This window comes from Phyllobates terribilis, unplaced genomic scaffold, assembly GCF_046119375.1.
Source record: "Phyllobates terribilis strain yellow unplaced genomic scaffold, ASM4611937v1 Scaffold_1__5_contigs__length_1240528914, whole genome shotgun sequence".
In the NCBI taxonomy this organism is placed as follows: domain Eukaryota; kingdom Metazoa; phylum Chordata; class Amphibia; order Anura; family Dendrobatidae; genus Phyllobates; species Phyllobates terribilis.
The window spans coordinates 109,620,143-109,636,632 of NW_027362761.1; the positions used below are offsets into that span (position 1 = coordinate 109,620,143).

Below are 16,490 nucleotides of genomic sequence, written 5' to 3' on the forward strand. Positions count from 1 at the left end.
TGGATGTGTAGTACCCAGCCATGGCCACTTAACAGTTGACAGAATTATTCTGTGCAATTGAGCACATTGGTGGGGGTGCGACATGCGGCACCCCGCTGATAGCTGTTCAATCAGATGTTGATGACCTTCCTAAGGATAAGCCATCAATATTAAAGTCTCAGACAACTGCTTTAACTGAAACAAAACAAATTGCCCCCAAAGGTGTCCAACCCCTTTAATATATTTGGCTTGTGGTAAGAGCTGTGGATTCGGACAGTGAGAATTTTATCATTTAACTCTCTAGCTGTACAGACAATTTACAATATGCGCACGTGGAGTTTTTTTGAGGCGTTGCAAAATGATGAGTTTTCAAGTGGAAACAATTTCAGAAAATGCTCCTATTTACAGGCGTTTTAGGAGGAGTCTTTCATTTCCTAAAGTGGTTTTGAAGAGCGTTTTGCGAGGTGATTTTTATTGAGGTGTTTTAATTGGTTAGTGCCTAGTTTAGAGCATTTCATTAGGAGACAGCTCAAAGACGTGACATGCATTTTCTGTTCACTCACCACGCGTTTTGCAAAATATGGAGTGGACAAATAAACGCTCTAAAAAATGTAACATTTACTGTATATGATCATCAAAGTGGTTGTTCAATAGACATTGAAAAGAAGCGGTTTTTCAGTGATTTTTATTCCAGCTTCAAAATGCTTAAAAAAGGAATCAAAACTGTTTGCCTATAGCCTTATGGTTCTTTATCAGATAGAACTGCTCCTACTACTAAAAAATTCTTGGAAAAGCCAAGAACTGTTGTCCTTATAAATATGCGAACCATACAGCCCTTGTAAGGAAGCAGTGCTGGATCTGTAGGTCTTCATATAGAGCGCTCGGTGTACAGATCATTTTATATTGTACCGGCTGAGAATAGCTAAAGTATGTGTCATTTTTAATGGAAAAAAAATCCTATTTGAGTGTAGAATACAGCCTAAAAGATGAGGTTGTGTTTTGGGTATTTGTGGATGTGTTGCTTGTGGTATTTCACCTCGAACATGATTTGATTGCGCAGAAATCTAAGATATTTACATGTTTTTCCTTCACCTTTTTTTGCAGTGGTGCGAACTTTAGTACTTTAGTTATGAGTTTGGGACCAGAAAACTGTGTTACGCTGCTGAATTTTGTACTGCTAGAATGCAAGATCCTTCTGCACTCGCTTAGACCAGCCGTTCTGACTGGCGTAGCAGAGGCCGTTGTAGCTGTAAGTATAACCTGTCTTATTAGCTTTCTTTCCTGTGCGATATTATGTGTTTTTTAAGCTGCTCAGAGATCTTCAAGATGTGCTTTGGAATGAAAACAAATGACACGTGAGCACTGCGATTCACAATATCTTTTCCAGTTGTAGATTATTACTGATTAGTTTGCTTTTGATTTCTTCATCTTGGTGTATTTGTGAGGTTGTGATTATTACATGATTATTTTATTTACACCTCTATCAAGTATGGCTGTTTTTGTTCTTGAAATGATCGCTTTAACCTGGTTAGTAATATTGTATTTCATATTTTGCTTGCAGATGATATTCCCTTTTCAATGGCAGTGCCCATATGTTCCTCTGTGCCCATTATCCTTGGCAGGGGTGCTTAATGCGCCAATCCCTTTTATTGTCGGAGTAGATTCCCGATACTTTGATCTCTCTGACCCTCCCCAGGATGTAGTCTGCATTGACTTGGACACGAGTATGATCTACTTGTAAGTTCTACATACTTGCTACTACGCTCAATTAAAAAAATGACATTAAATATGCTTTTAGATTCAATACAGTAATTAAAGTATGACTTTTGTTTCTTCTATAGTATTTACTTCTTGCTCTTTTACTAGACGTCTTGAAAAGCTGGAGAGCTTTGTGGTAAAGATATCTTTCCATATGTACTGTTGCATGGCGTGCCCTGCACAAGGCAAACACAGTGTATGAAGGTTTTTTCTTATGTGTTCCATTTATCCCCTTGCCTCTGCAGCCAAACTTTTTGATTTTGCACTTTTATTTTTAAATCCCCATCTTCCAAGAACCATCACTTTTTATTTTTCCATTGATGTAGCTGTATGAAGGCTTGTTTTTTTTTGCGGGACGGGCTGTTTTGAACTATACCATTAATTTTACCATATAAGTGCAAAACTGGAAGAAAATTTGAAGTGGTGAAAAAAAACAATGTTTTTGGGTTTGGCTTTTACGGCATTAATTTTATTGTAAAAATTATCCATCGACAAGGTTTTTCTGTACAGTTTCGGCAATATCAAACTTCCATTAATTTTTTTTTTTTAAATTTGTGATCAAGTGGTGAAAAAAAAATAATCTGACAATAAAAAGAAAAAATCCGGTTTGTGTCCCCATTTTCCAAGGCCTCATAATATTTTTATTTTCCTATATAGGATCTGTGTAAGGGATTGTTTTTTTTTCTTGAGCTGATACATTTTATTTCATTTTTTTAGGAACGTGTGTAGATAAAAACAATTGTGGCATAATGATGTTTTTTCACTTCATAGCATTTACTCTATGGGTTAGTAATTTTAAATGTTGATTGACTGGACTTTTATGGACATTGCATACCAAATATGTTTATTATTTTATGGTCTTTATTTTTGTGAGCAGTGTATATATATAAAAATAAATCCCTGTTAACCCATTAAACTAAAGGGAACACTCAAATAACACATCCTAGATCTGAATGAATGAAATATTCTCATTGAATACTTTGTTCTGTACAAAGTTGAATGTGCTGACAACAAAATCACACAAAAATCATCAATGGAAATCAATTTTATTAACCAATGGAGGCTTGGATTTGGAGTCACCCCCAAACTTAAAGTGGAAAAACACACTACAGGCTGATCCAACTTTGATGTAATGTTCTTAAAACAAGTCAAAATGAGGCTCAGTATTGTGTGTGGCCTCCACGTGCCTGTATGACCTCCCTACAACGCCTGGGCATGCTCCTGATGAGGTTGCGGATGGTCTCCTGTGGGATCTCCTCCCAGACCTGGACTAAAGCATCCGCCAACTCCTGAACAGTCTGTGGTGCAACGTGACGTTGGTGGATGGAGCGAGACATGATGTCCCAGATGTGCTCAATCAGATTCAGGTCTGGGGAACGGGCGGGCCAGTCCATAACTTCAATGCCTTCATCTTGCAGGAACTGCTGACACACTCCAGCCACATGAGGTCTGGCATTGTCCTGCATTAGGAGGAACCCAGGGCCAACCGCAACAGCATATGGTCTCATAAGGGGTCTGAGGATCTCATCTCGGTACCTAATGGAAGTCAGGCTACCTCTGGCGAGCACATGGAGGGCTGTGCGGCCCTCCAAAGAAATGCCACCCCACAACAATACTGACCCACTGTCAAACCGGTCATGCTGAAGGATTTTGCAGGCAGCAGATCGCTTTCCACGGCGTCTCCAGACTCTGTCACAACATGTGCTCAGTGTGAACCTGCTTTAATCTGTGAAGAGCACAGGGCGCCAGTGGCGACTTTGCCAATCCTGGTGTTCTGTGGCAAATGCCAAGCGTTCTGCACAGTGTTGGGCTGTGAGCACAACCCCCATCTGTGGACGTCGGGCCCTCATACCACCCTCATGGAGTCGGTTTCTAACAGTTTGTGCAGACACATGCACATTTGTGGCCTGCTGGAGGTCATTTTGCAGGGCTCTGGCAGTGCTCCTCCTGTTCCTCCTTGCACAAAGGCGGAGGTAGCGGTCCTGCTGCTGGGTTGTTGCCCTCCTGCGGCCCCCTCCACGTCTCCTGGTGTACTGGCCTGTCTCCTGGTAGCGCCTCCAGCCTCTGGACACTACGCTGACAGACACCGCAAACCTTCTTGCCACAGTTCGCATTGATGTGCCATCCTGGATGAGCTGCACTACCTGAGCAACTTCTGTGGGTTGTAGAGTCCGTCTCATGCTACCACGAGTGTGAAAGCACAACCAACATTCAAAAGTGACCAAAACATCAGCCAGAAAGCATTGGTACTGAGATGTGGTCTGTGGTCCCCACCTGCAGAACCACTCCTTTATTGAGGGTGTCTTGATAATGGCCAATAATTTCCATCTATCGTCTATTCCATTTGCACAACAGCATGTGAAATTGATTGTCAATCAGTGTTGCTTCCTAAGTGGACAGTTTGATTTCACAGACATTTGATTTACTTGGAGTTATATTCTGTTGTTTAAGTGTTCCCTTTGTTTTTTTTTTGAGCAGTGTATATTCTTTACTTTATACTTTAGGCCCCTGAGGAGATTTGAACTTTCAATCATTTGATCGCTTATACTATATACTACATATACTACAATCCCACAGTATTTCACAATACAGTGTAAATCACGGTCTCTGTTCAACCTCCGCTTGTGGCTAAGACCCCTTTCACATTGCATTCTTGCCCACGTTCAGTGGTCCCGTTGGGGCTGGCATCCAAGCCCCCCTGCAAAACGGGATTTGGTTGTATGCGCTGACGAGGCCATTTACTAATGGAGCTGACAGTCAACGTGTGCTCTGTTGTGCATCGTTTTCTGTCGTATTCGCCTACTGGAGGCGGACGTCAGACGTAACAGACTGCGTCTGGGTGACCGCCTCCAGTAGACGTACACGCCCAAAAATGCTTCACGTCAGAGCACACGTTGACTCTGTCAGCACCATTATAGTCAATGGCCCCGTCGGCGTGTACACCCGAATCCTGTTTTGCGGGAGGTTCTGACTCAAGCCCTGAAGTGACCACTTAACATGAGCAAGAAAGCATTGTGAAAGGGGACTTTGCTTCACAGTCATACTATTAACTATAAACTTTCTAAGTAACAGATAAAAAGAACTGTTAACTTGTGTTTTTTGCCAAGATTTCATGTTAAATATACATTATTTTGCTTAGCTTCGTGTTATTTTTGCAGGTCGGAGGATAAGAGAAACTTAAGCTGGAAGCAACTTCCAAAGAAACCAGTGAAGAACCTCCTCAGTATTTTGAAAAAGATCCACCCCCAACTGTTGACAGGTATGTGGTCATTTTGTTCTGTATCACACAGCTGGCATTTTCCTGTAACTGTAGTGACTAGAGCTTGATCCGATTGCTATTGCTGCTGTTTAACCATTTAAATGCTGCTGTCAATCACTGACAGCAACTCTCCCTCACAATGCAATCGCTGATGGATTGTCAGCGCACATGAGTACCTACTGCAGGCTTGTGGCCTGGTTTCATAGCTGAGTGTCATGTTGACTAGTATACGTATCCCCCTCCCGACATGCGCCGTATATAAACTGCTCTGCAGGAGCTGCATTCCCGCAAACCACCTTTATACATATGGCGCCGCGATTTCCGGTGCCCGAGTTGCATCACGCGGTGACCGGGTTTAGATGGCTGCTGTCTCTGACAGCAGGGCATCCCTGCACGTTGCCCCGGGGGTCTGTACCGCCCCCCATCCTCCTCCCACAGCGATCAGTGTGATTGGCTGGTCAATTCTGACATGCTGTGACCGGTGCTTTCTGACACCGCACCAATCACAGACGTCACCTTGCCGGATTAACCCCTTTGGTAATGATTGGCCAGAAACTATTGTTCAGCCAATCTGCGCCAAAGGGGTTAATATAAAATGGCGATCACCGCTCTGCGGTGATCCCCGTGTTACCTGAGACAAAGATTCATTGGTGGCCAGTGCGATCCCCCCTGTGATCCAGAGCTGTGCCTCCTGCTGTGTGCTATGATCTCCTTTGCGGAGATCTGTGATCTTGCCTCCTGTGCTGCTGGCTGCTGTGTGGCTCATCTGTGATCACAGCAGCTGCAGATCCCCAATTCCTATTCCAGTCCCCCCTTTACCCCACTCCCAATTTAATTTTTTGCGACCTTTTTCGTGCTTTTTTTGTGTTTGCACGGCTTTCTGCCCTGAGCATTCGTGCTCTTCCCGTGGCCGCAGCCCTCTGATCAGTTTCTTTTTTTTTAGTTAGAGATGAGTAGTGGATGTCCGTGTAAGTGACATCTGCTTTTTTTTTTGGAAAAAATATATAATAGTAGTTAGAATAGTGTAGCTTTATAGGTAGCAAGGTAAAGACGTCTAATTTTTTTAGAGAAAAAAAAATCATACAGAGTAGTTTTATAGGTAGCGTTTTTCTTTTGCAAAAAAAAAGAAAATTATTTGCGTCATACATTTTTAGTGAGTGCATTAGGGGAGCATACGTTGTAGTGTTGGTGATGTCTGTTTTTCTTTTGCGAAAAGATAGAATAGTTAGTGCCAGGTAAATTTATAGGTCATTAGTGTGGTCACTGTAATTTTTTATTAGACAAACTTTTTTTTTTTTTTAACATCTATTTTACCACTTACACACACATTCCCAGTGTTTTGAAAAATAAATTAAAAATGGCCCATTCGTCAAGAAGATGCTGTTCACCAGAGGAGGCATACTCTTTCCTTGCCTCCCGACACGGATTCAGGCAGTGAGGAAGATCCCACGTTCCTCTATTCCTCCTCCTCTGGTGAGGAAGAACCCCCAGCAAAGCGTCCTAGGACCCAGGCAACCCCTAGAGCAATCGATCCCATATGTACTGCACGACCTGAAAATTATCAGCCTGTTATTCTGGATTTCATCGGCAGCTCAGGAATCCAATTTGTCGTTACAGACCTCATTGAAATTGACTACTTCAAATTCTTTTTCAGCAAGGAAATAATAAATATTATGGTGGCCCAGACAAACTTGTATGCCCATCAGTTTTTCACCCAAAATCCCACTTTATCATACGCAAGATGGACCCCTGTAAATCCAGCAGAAATTATGACGTTTTGGAGCATTGTGCTGTATATCAACATAATAAAAAAAAAACAGAGCTTTGGCAATACTGGAGTACTAATATACTATACAGCACACCAGTATTCCATATGGCCATGACAAGGACACGATTTGAAGCGATCCAAAAATTTCTGCGTTATAGTGATAATGCACAGTGTCCTCCCCGAGACGATCCTAACTTTGATCTTCTATATAAAATTCAGCCAGTAGTTGAACACTTCAGCAGAAAATTTGCTGAGGCATATAACCCCCAAAGGGACGTCGCTATAGATGAATCTCTGGTTCATTTCAAAGGGAGGCAAAAGTTCCCACAATATCTGCCCAGTAGGCATGCCAGGTACGGAATTAAACTGTACAAGCTGCAAGCTGGCAAGAGTACCTCAGTGTACACCCACAGATTTAGGGTCTATGAAGGGAAGGACACTCAGATGTGTCAAGCAAATGTGGTACCAATATTCAAAAAGGGGTCTAAAAGTGACCCTGGGAACTATAGACCAGTAAGCTTAACGTCTGTTGTGGGTAAATTGTTTGAAGGATTTCTTAGAGATGCTATTGTAGAATATCTTAATGATAATAACTGTCTAACTCCATATCAACATGGATTCATGAGGGATCGCTCCTGCCAAACAAACCTGATCGCCTTCTACGAGGAGGTGAGCTCACAGCTGGACCGGGGAGAGTCAGTGGATGTTGTATACCTTGACTTCTCCAAAGCGTTTGATACCGTGCCACACAAAAGGTTGGTATATAAAATGAGAATGCTTGGTCTGGGGGATAATGTGTGCAAGTGGGTAAATAGCTGGCTGAGTGATAGAAAGCAGAGGGTGGTTATCAATGGAGTAAGCTCAGGGGGTGTCAGGGTTACTAGCGGGGTGCCTCAAGGGTCTGTCTTGGGCCCTATATTATTTAATATATTTATTAATGATCTAGTGGAAGGGTTGCATAGTAAAATAGCAATATTTGCAGATGATACTAAACTTTGTAAAGTAGTTAATACAGATGAGGATAGGGCACAGCTACAGGAGGATTTAGATAAATTGGGGAGTTGGGCCAAGAAATGGCAAATGGGGTTCAATGCCGATAAATGTAAGGTCATGCACATGGGAAAGAAAAACAGCAGTCACCCATACATATTAAATGGGAAACCGTTGGGGAAATCTGACATGGAGAAGGACCTGGGCGTCTTGGTTAATAGCAAATTAAATTGGAGTGCCCAGTGTCAGGCAGCAGCTGCGAAGGCAAATAGAGTCATGGCATGCATCAGAAGAGGAATAGGGGCATATGATGAGAACATTGTTCTTCCTCTGTATAAAGCGCTGGTAAGGCCGCACTTAGAATATTGTGCACAGTTCTGGGCTCCGGTGCTCAGGAAAGACATATTGGAGCTAGAGAGGGTACAAAGGAGGGCGACTAAGGTAATAAAGGGAATGGAGGGACTAGAATACCCAGAGAGGTTGTCAAAATTAGGCCTATTTACATTGGAAAAGAGAAGGCTTAGGGGAGACCTCATAAACATGTATAAATACATCAGGGGGCAGTACAGAGATCTCTCCCATGACCTGTTTATACCAAGGATGGTGACAAAGACAAGGGGGCACACTATGCGTCTGGAAGAAAGGAGGTTCCTGCACCAGCATAGAAGGGGATTCTTTACGGTCAGAGCCGTGAGACTCTGGAACTCTCTGGGAGAGGAAGTGGTGATGTCCAACTCACTTAATGAGTTCAAGAGAGGCCTGGACGCCTTTCTTGAGAACAATAAAATTACATCTTATGCTTAGTTAATTAATCCACGGATTTAATCTGACTGCCAGATTGGTGTCGGGAAGTGAATTTTTCCTCAATGATGTAAATTGGCCTATACCGCATGGTATAGGAATAGCGGAATAGCTGCAGTGCACAAGAAATAGGCTGAACTGGATGGACGCTGGTCTTTTTTCGGCCTTATAAACTATGTAACTATGTAAGATTGACCCCCCTGAATGCCCCCTGTCCTGGGGGTGAGTGGGAAAATTGTGTGGGAATTGCTGCACCCACTGCTGTATAAGGGTTATCACCTCTACATAGATAACTTTTACATCAGCATCCCACTCTTCAAGACCCTCTCTGTCAGAGGTACAGTTGCATGTGACACAGTGCAAAAAAAAAAATCAGAGAGGCCTCCCTAAGCCGCTAATTGGGCAAAAAAGGGCGAAAGCAGAGCCCAATGCAGCGACAAGAGGGATGTCCTTATCTTGACCACCATACACCGTGACAACAGCTCCCTTGTCACTGTCCGAGGTACCACAACACAAGTCCCAAAGCCAGATTGTATCCTGGATTATAATAAGTGTATGGGGAGTGTAGATCTCTCAGATCAGGTCCTCAAACCATACAGTGCCATGCAAAAAGCTAAAATATGGTACAAAAAATTGTCCGTGCACATTCTACAGATGGTACTGTACAATGCTTTTGTGCTGTTTCTATCTGCAGGCAATATGGGGACCTTCCTTCAGTTTCAAAAGGTAGTCATCAAGGACCAAATGTTTAGCAGTCAGAAAGGTGAGGGTCCTAGTACTTCTGAAACTGATAGTGCCCGTATCGTACTAGGTCAACATTTTCCAGGAGAGGTTCCCCAAACAAGAAGGGAAGATCATAAAAACGGTGCAGAGTTTGCTCCAAGAGGGGAATCCGAAAGGACACAATTTACCATTGTGAAACCTGCCTTGAGAAACTTGGCCTTTGCATTAAGAATCGCTTCAAAGCGTATCACACTTCCATAAATTAATAAAATGTATTTTTACCCTGTTGACACAATTCACTTTTATAATCTCATGTACTCTGCATAGTTTACACATACCACCACATTATGAATTCATACAACAGTAAAACCAACAGCATTATAATCATTACTATAAAAATATGCCTCTAGATAAATTCCTTGAGGGGTGTAGTTTCCAAAATGGTGTCACTTGTGGGGCGATTTCCACTCTTTAGGCACATCAGGGGCTCTCCAAACGTGACATAACGCCGCAGACAATTCCATCAAAGTCTGCATTCCAAAATGTCACTCCTTCCCTTTCGAGCCCTGCCGTGTGCCGAAACAGTGGTTTTCCCCGACATATGAGGTATCGGCGTACTCAGGAGAAATTACACAACAACATTTGGGTCCATTTTCTCCTTTTAACCTTTTGAAAATAAAAAAAAATTGGGGCTAAAAGATTTTTATGGAAAAAATGTGTTTTTGTTTTTTTCTTCACTGCTCTACGTAATAAACTTATGTGAAGCACCTAGGGGTTTAAAGTGCTCACTACACCTCTAGATAAGTTCCTTGAGGGGTCTAGTTTCCAAAATGGGGTCACTTGTGGGGGGTTTCTACTGTTTAGGCACATCAGGGACTCTCCAAACGCGACATGGCGTCCGATGTCAATTCCAGCCAATTTTGCATTCAAAAAGTCTCCTTCACTTCCGAGCCCTGCCGTGCTCCGAAACAGTGGTTTTCCCCCCACATATTGGGGTATCCGTTTACTCAGGAAAAATTGCACAACAACTTTTGAGGTCCATTTTTTCCTGTTACCCTTGTGAAAATAAAAAATTTGGGGCTAAAAGATAATTTTGTGACTAAAACGTAAAATATTTTTTTTCATTTCACATTCCATTAATTCCTATGAAGCACCTCAAGGGTTAATACAATTGAATGTGGTTTTGAGCACTTTGAGGAGTGCAGTTTTTAGAATGGTGTCACTTTTGGGTATTTTCTGTTATATAGACCCCTCAAAGTCACTTTAAATTTGATGTGGTCCCTAAAAAAATGGTTTTGTAAATTTTTTTATTGCAAAAATGAGCACTTTCTGGTCAACTTTTAACCATTCTAACTTCGTAACAAAAAAAAAATTGTTTCCAAAATTGTGCTGATGAAAAGTAGACCTGGTAAATGTTGTTTAACTATTTTGTGTGACTTAGCTCTCTGATTTGAGGGCATAAAAATTCAAAATTTCTAAATTTTTGCCAAATTTCCATTTTTTTTCACAAATAAATACAAGTCATATTGAAGAAATTTACCACTATCATAAAGTACAATATGTCACGAGAAAACAATCTCAGAATCAGCGGGATCCGTTGAAGCGTTCCAGAGTTATTACCTCATAAAGTGACAGTGGTCAGAATTGTAAAAATTGGCCTGGTCAGGAAGGTGAAAACAAGCTGGGTGAAGTGGTTAAAGCACCACTCCAACATTATTTTTTTATTGCACTGCTGAAGTGGTGCTTTAAATGTAAGTCCCCTGTCTCATATTCACCTTCTCGTGTTTTCATCACTTTACACTGATGCTCCTGTCGGTCTTTGGGCAAAAAGTGACCTGCCTGCAGCTCAAGTGTTTCATGGAGCTGTGCGAAGGTCACTTTACAATACAAGTCTATGAGAGCCCCGTTCTGGCCTCATTCTGGCTCTCATAGACTTGTATTGAGAGTGTGTGACTTCCAGCCAGTCAGAAGCTACTGTCACAAGATGGTGCAGGGGGACCGAAGCGGCACCTAAAAAACTGTGAAGACGCCAGAGGATGAGTATATAACCAGGGGCAGAGGGCTTAGATTTAAAGCGCCACTCCAGCCCTGAAAAAAAAAATACCCGCTGGAGTGGTGCTTTAAGAAGCATTGGAGTGTATTGAAGAAGCAATTAAATGATCATAGGTTCAAGTCACCTACAAGGATTAAAAATTAAAGTAAAAAATAAAAAAAAGTTTTAAAAATATAAAAATTTTAATCCATTCTTCTCCCCCCCTCAAAAATATAAACATAAAAAAACAGCATGTCTCCTATCAGCAAACATGTACAAGTCCGATCTGCAAGAATATATAATTAACCCATATGGTAAATGCCGCAGAGAAAAATAATTGAAACACCAGAATTTTGTCTTCTCTAAAAAATTGCCATAAAAAGCAGTCAAAACATATGTATCCCAAAATGGCATTCATAAAAACGTAACCTTGTCACACAAAAAAACAAGCCCACACACTTCTTCATTCATGTAAATCTAAAGTTACTGGACTTTTTTTTTTTTTTTTTCTTTTTTTCCAAATTTCATTTTAATCACAATAAAAAAATAAATAATATAAAAACTATACCAAGTTTGGTATAGCTGTAATGGTACTGGCATGAGAAACCTTTTGTCGGGTTTTTTTTGTCATACAATAAAAACACTATTAGGCTATGTTCACACATGTTGGGTTTTTCAACTTCACAAATATGCAGCAAAACCTAATCTCTGGCAGGAAATCAACTGAGTCAAAAACGCAGGTTTTACTGCTTTTTTTTTATGCTTTTTTGTGCGTTTCTTTCACGGTCCTTCTGTGTCTATTTATGCATGTACATAAAGTTCTGTGAAAAAAAAGACTCCAATTCTATTTTGCCATCAAAAACGCTGATGCAAATTTTGATGCGTTTTTTTCACCACCCATTACTTCCTATGGGTGAAAAAACACTGAAAGAAGTGACATGCTCTGTTTTCCAAGAACACAACCAAGGCCCAAAATATGCAGGAAAAAAACACAAGATGTGTGAACATAGAAGTCTGGTCTCTCATAGACATTGCTGGTACTGCAAAACGCAGCGGAAAACTTGCATAAAAATCTCCAGCAAAAAATGGTGAAAAACCCAACATGTGTGAACATAGCCTTAAAACAATGGATGAAACACAGGTTTGTTTTTTTTGGTGGGGTGGGGATGGAAAGGTTTTCACCATTTCAACCCAGTTTAGAATTTTCCCCGTTTTTCAGAACATTATATAATAAAATTAATTATTTTCAAAACTACAACTTGTTTAAAAAAAAAAAAAAAAAAAAGCCCTATATGGCTATGTTTATTGGGAAATGAAAAAGTTATGGTTCTAAGAAGGAGAAGAAAAAATAAGTAATTAAAGATTCCGAGCCTTTATTTTTATATTATGGTTGATAGAATGTTGTAGCTTTCCTAATTAAACTGTGTGTTTTTAGAAAGGTTTTATATTTTGCTCGCCTTTTATTTCATGACATTTTTCAGGAGGTTAGAGGGTCTTTTTACTAGTAGTAAATCACAATCTAATTTATTCTCACGGTTTCTAACCCTAAATATTTCATAGGGGTGCAGGTGTATGTATAGTGTCCATGATAACAATAAGCTGTATCTTGAAAAATGATTTTTACAGTACACCGACAGACTCAGGAGAGTGCAATAGAAATGACTCCTATCGAAGCCGATTTCTCCTGGCAAAAGAAAATGCGTGAGCTTGAAATAGAAATTCAAGAGGCATTTCTACGCTTTATGGCGTCAATACTAAAAGGCTACAGGACTTACTTGAAACCCATCACTGAGGCGCCATCCAAGAAGGCCACTGCCGCAGATTCACTTTTTGACCGCCAAGGTAAAAAAAAAAAAAAAATGTGTGTCTGTGTACTTCATGATCTATTCACCATCTCAATAAGTGGTCTCCACCTCTCAACCACTCCTTCCCCAGTCTCATAAGTCCACGGCCTCAGAGTAACCTTTAAAGCCCCCATCTCACATAGCGAGATCGCTGCTGTGTCACGGTTTTGGTGACGCAACAGCGACCTCACCAGCGATGTCGCTATGTGTGACACTTTGCAGCGATCAGGCCCCTGCTGTGAGGTCGCTGATCGCTGCAAAATGTCCTGGACCATTTTTTGGTCTTAGCCCTCTTGCTGGTCAGCACACATCGCTGTGTGTGACCAGTGGGACCAGCGATCAGGCTGGTAACCATGATAAACAGCGGGTTACTAGGGGCACACGCGCACTTAGTAACCCGCTGTTTATCATGGTTACCACTCTGCTACGGTGAGCGGTAACCTCCCGCCCACCGCAGCAGGCTCGTAACCATGATAAACAGCGGGTTACTAGGGGCACACGCGCACTTAGTAACCCGCTGTTTATCATGGTTACCACTCTGCTACGGTGAGCAGTAACCTCCCGCTCACCGTAGCAGGCTCGTAACCATGATAAACAGCGGGTTACTAAGTGCGCGTGTGCCCCTAGTAACCCGCTGTTTATCATGGTCACCAGCCTGCTCCTGCTTCAGCAGGCTGGTAACCAGGAGCAGGACATCGTGGAAAGATTCTTTCCACGATGTCGCTGCTCCCCTGATCGTTGGTGAGCCTGCCTGTTTGACAGCTCACCAGCGATCACATAGCGACGCAGCAACGATCCCTGACAGGTCGTATCGTTCTCGGGATCGCTGTAGCGTCGCTAAGTGTGACGGGGCCTTAACACTGCTCTGCTTGCAAACAGTACATTCAAGCCCTTGCCACCTCCAGCTGAAAAACATGCTACTGCATGCCATCATCCTCTCCAACCTGGACTACTGCAACAATCTTCTCTATCACATCTCATCTGGTACTGTTTACTCCCTCCGATCCACCGTCAACAGCAGCTTCCCAGCTATTTCATTTTGCCCTTGTTACTCCTCTGCCATTCTTCCCTGTCAATCCCTTCACTGGCTGCCCACTGAATTAACTACAGAATACTAACCATGACTTATATCTTCAAGTATCAGCTCATACATTATCTCTTTCTTGTCTGCTCATTACACAACCATTTCCAAGATTTCTCCTGTGCTTCCCCAATACTCTAGAATTTGCTACTCTTAACTGGTCAAAGGCTATGTGCCCACGATGCAGAAATGCTCTGGATTTTTCCTGAGCGTTTCTTCATCTCCCTGGCAGAAAAAACGCATGCGGACTGTACATGCGGATTGTACATGCGTTTTTCCTGCCAGGGACAAGCGGAAGTGAAGCGTTCTTCACATGCATTTCCGCATGTGGGTTGACAAGCGCTTTCCAAGCGATTTTAGCATCACTTGGAAAGTGCTTTACAACTTGGTCACACTATATAAATCCATGCATGGATTTATATAGTGTGACCGTAAAAGAATGGTAAAAAATAAAAATATCTATACTTACCTTCTGATGGCCCCCGCAGTCTTGCTTCGCTCCGTCCTGGCTGCCGGCAGATCGCGGTACACTGAAGGACCTGCCGACGTCAGCATCGTGTGACCCGTCACATGACTATGACGTCAGCGCAGGTCCTTCAGTACATCGCGATCTGTCGGCAAGGGAGGACGAGCGCAGCGGGGGCCGTCAGAAGGTAAATATAACACTTTTTATTCTATTCTTTTTTTTACAGGTACTATGGTACCCGGGTCCAGAGGAGAGTCTCCTCTTCTCCAGACCCGGGTACCATCCGCACATTGAACGCATGGAATGAGCATCTACATATACAGTGATGCGTAATCCATGCGTTCCAATGCAAGTCAATGGCGGCGAAAACGCAGCACTTCAGCAAAATAATTGGTAGTGCTGTGTTTTTTTCCGCAATGATAATCCGCAGCGGAAATTTCCCCAGCATGTGCACAGCACATGGGGATTATCATTGGGGAACATGGCAGACCTTCTACCATGCATTTTTTAAGTGTATCTGCAGCATTTTTGTTGCTGCGGAAACGCTTAAAAAATGCATCGTGGGCACACAGCCTGACTCTCTTCCACATTTTTTTGAAACCTTCAAAACAAACCTATAAGTCCTCTATTCTGGAAAGTCTACAATAACCCTCATGCCACCACAGTGCCATATAAGTAGCTGTACTTTGACTTAGTGTCTCCTTCCCATTTGCCATGTAGATTGTAAGCCCTCCTGGACAGGATCCTCATATTATACAGCTTCTGCCTTATGTTTTTCATATGTGCCACGTCCTGGAATTAGGCACTCTCAAACTAATGATTTCTGAGATGTCTCCATACATTATTTTAACCATATAGATTTCAGCACTCATGTATGTATTCATCAAATTCTAGTTTTTTTGTAGATCCGGTATGCACAATGGGTTATATAAAAGCACCTGTTATGGCAGACTAGGATTTCCGTTGCTGTCAGACATTTTTTATCTCCCATTACAGGGTTTCTGAGAAGCAGAGATCGTGCTTACGTGAAGTTTTACACACAACTAATGACAACACAGATCTTCATCCGTTTCATTGAAGAATGCAGCTTTGTCAGCGACAAAGACACCAGCCTAGCTTTTTTTGATGACTGCATTGAAAAGGTATGAAAAATATTGGATTGAAGCACATGGTACAAAGTTACCATTATATCGAATGAATAAATTACAGCAGCTGTGTCAATTTAAGGATCTAGAATAGGGAGAAGTCAGTTCGACTGTACAAAGAGTCCTGTAGTAAATGAATGGAGCAGTGGTGCTCTGATGGGGCACTCTAGAGCCCTGTTCTTGGGATCAGTGGGGGTTTTATTCTTCATCCCTTTTTTAGATCGCTGGTCATTTATAGTATTAGTAATGGCTTGGTGAAAAAGGCACACTCTTATAGCTCAGCTGAGATCCTACAATGCATTTCTCTGTGCTGCGCTGCATTCTTGGAGAGTTAGTTTTACTGCATTGTTGGACGGTCCTTCAGAAATAGAAGCTACAATTCACAGAATGAAAATTACCAGGCCATGCTCTGTACTCAACAAGTAGGGAACATAAGAACTTGTAATCTGGTAAATGGAGCTCTGGAATGTAGGCTGTCACGCCAGATCACTACAAGATAAGTACACTATTATCACATTCACATGCTTATATATTTATTTATTTTATTTTTTAGCTGTTTCCTGACAAAGGCAATGAAAAATGGGACAAGGTATGTGTCCATGTCTCACTTTTTAGCATTAATTTCAGAAATACGTTCTTTCTTA

General features: G+C 41.9%; 1 protein-coding gene across 5 annotated transcripts in view; it reads left to right on the top strand.

The window, feature by feature from the left end:
• Positions 1–16,490, top strand: part of DENND4C (DENN domain containing 4C) — a 143,185-nt gene that overhangs the window by 67,867 nt on the left and 58,828 nt on the right. For all 5 annotated transcript variants that reach the window (XM_073665817.1, XM_073665870.1, XM_073665857.1 and 2 more), the window contains exons 9-14: positions 1,084–1,228; positions 1,541–1,716; positions 4,896–4,996; positions 12,937–13,152; positions 15,698–15,843; positions 16,400–16,435. In XM_073665817.1, the coding sequence (XP_073521918.1) occupies positions 1,084–1,228; positions 1,541–1,716; positions 4,896–4,996; positions 12,937–13,152; positions 15,698–15,843; positions 16,400–16,435 (820 nt within the window). The remainder of the gene's footprint in view (positions 1–1,083; positions 1,229–1,540; positions 1,717–4,895; positions 4,997–12,936; positions 13,153–15,697; positions 15,844–16,399; positions 16,436–16,490) is intronic.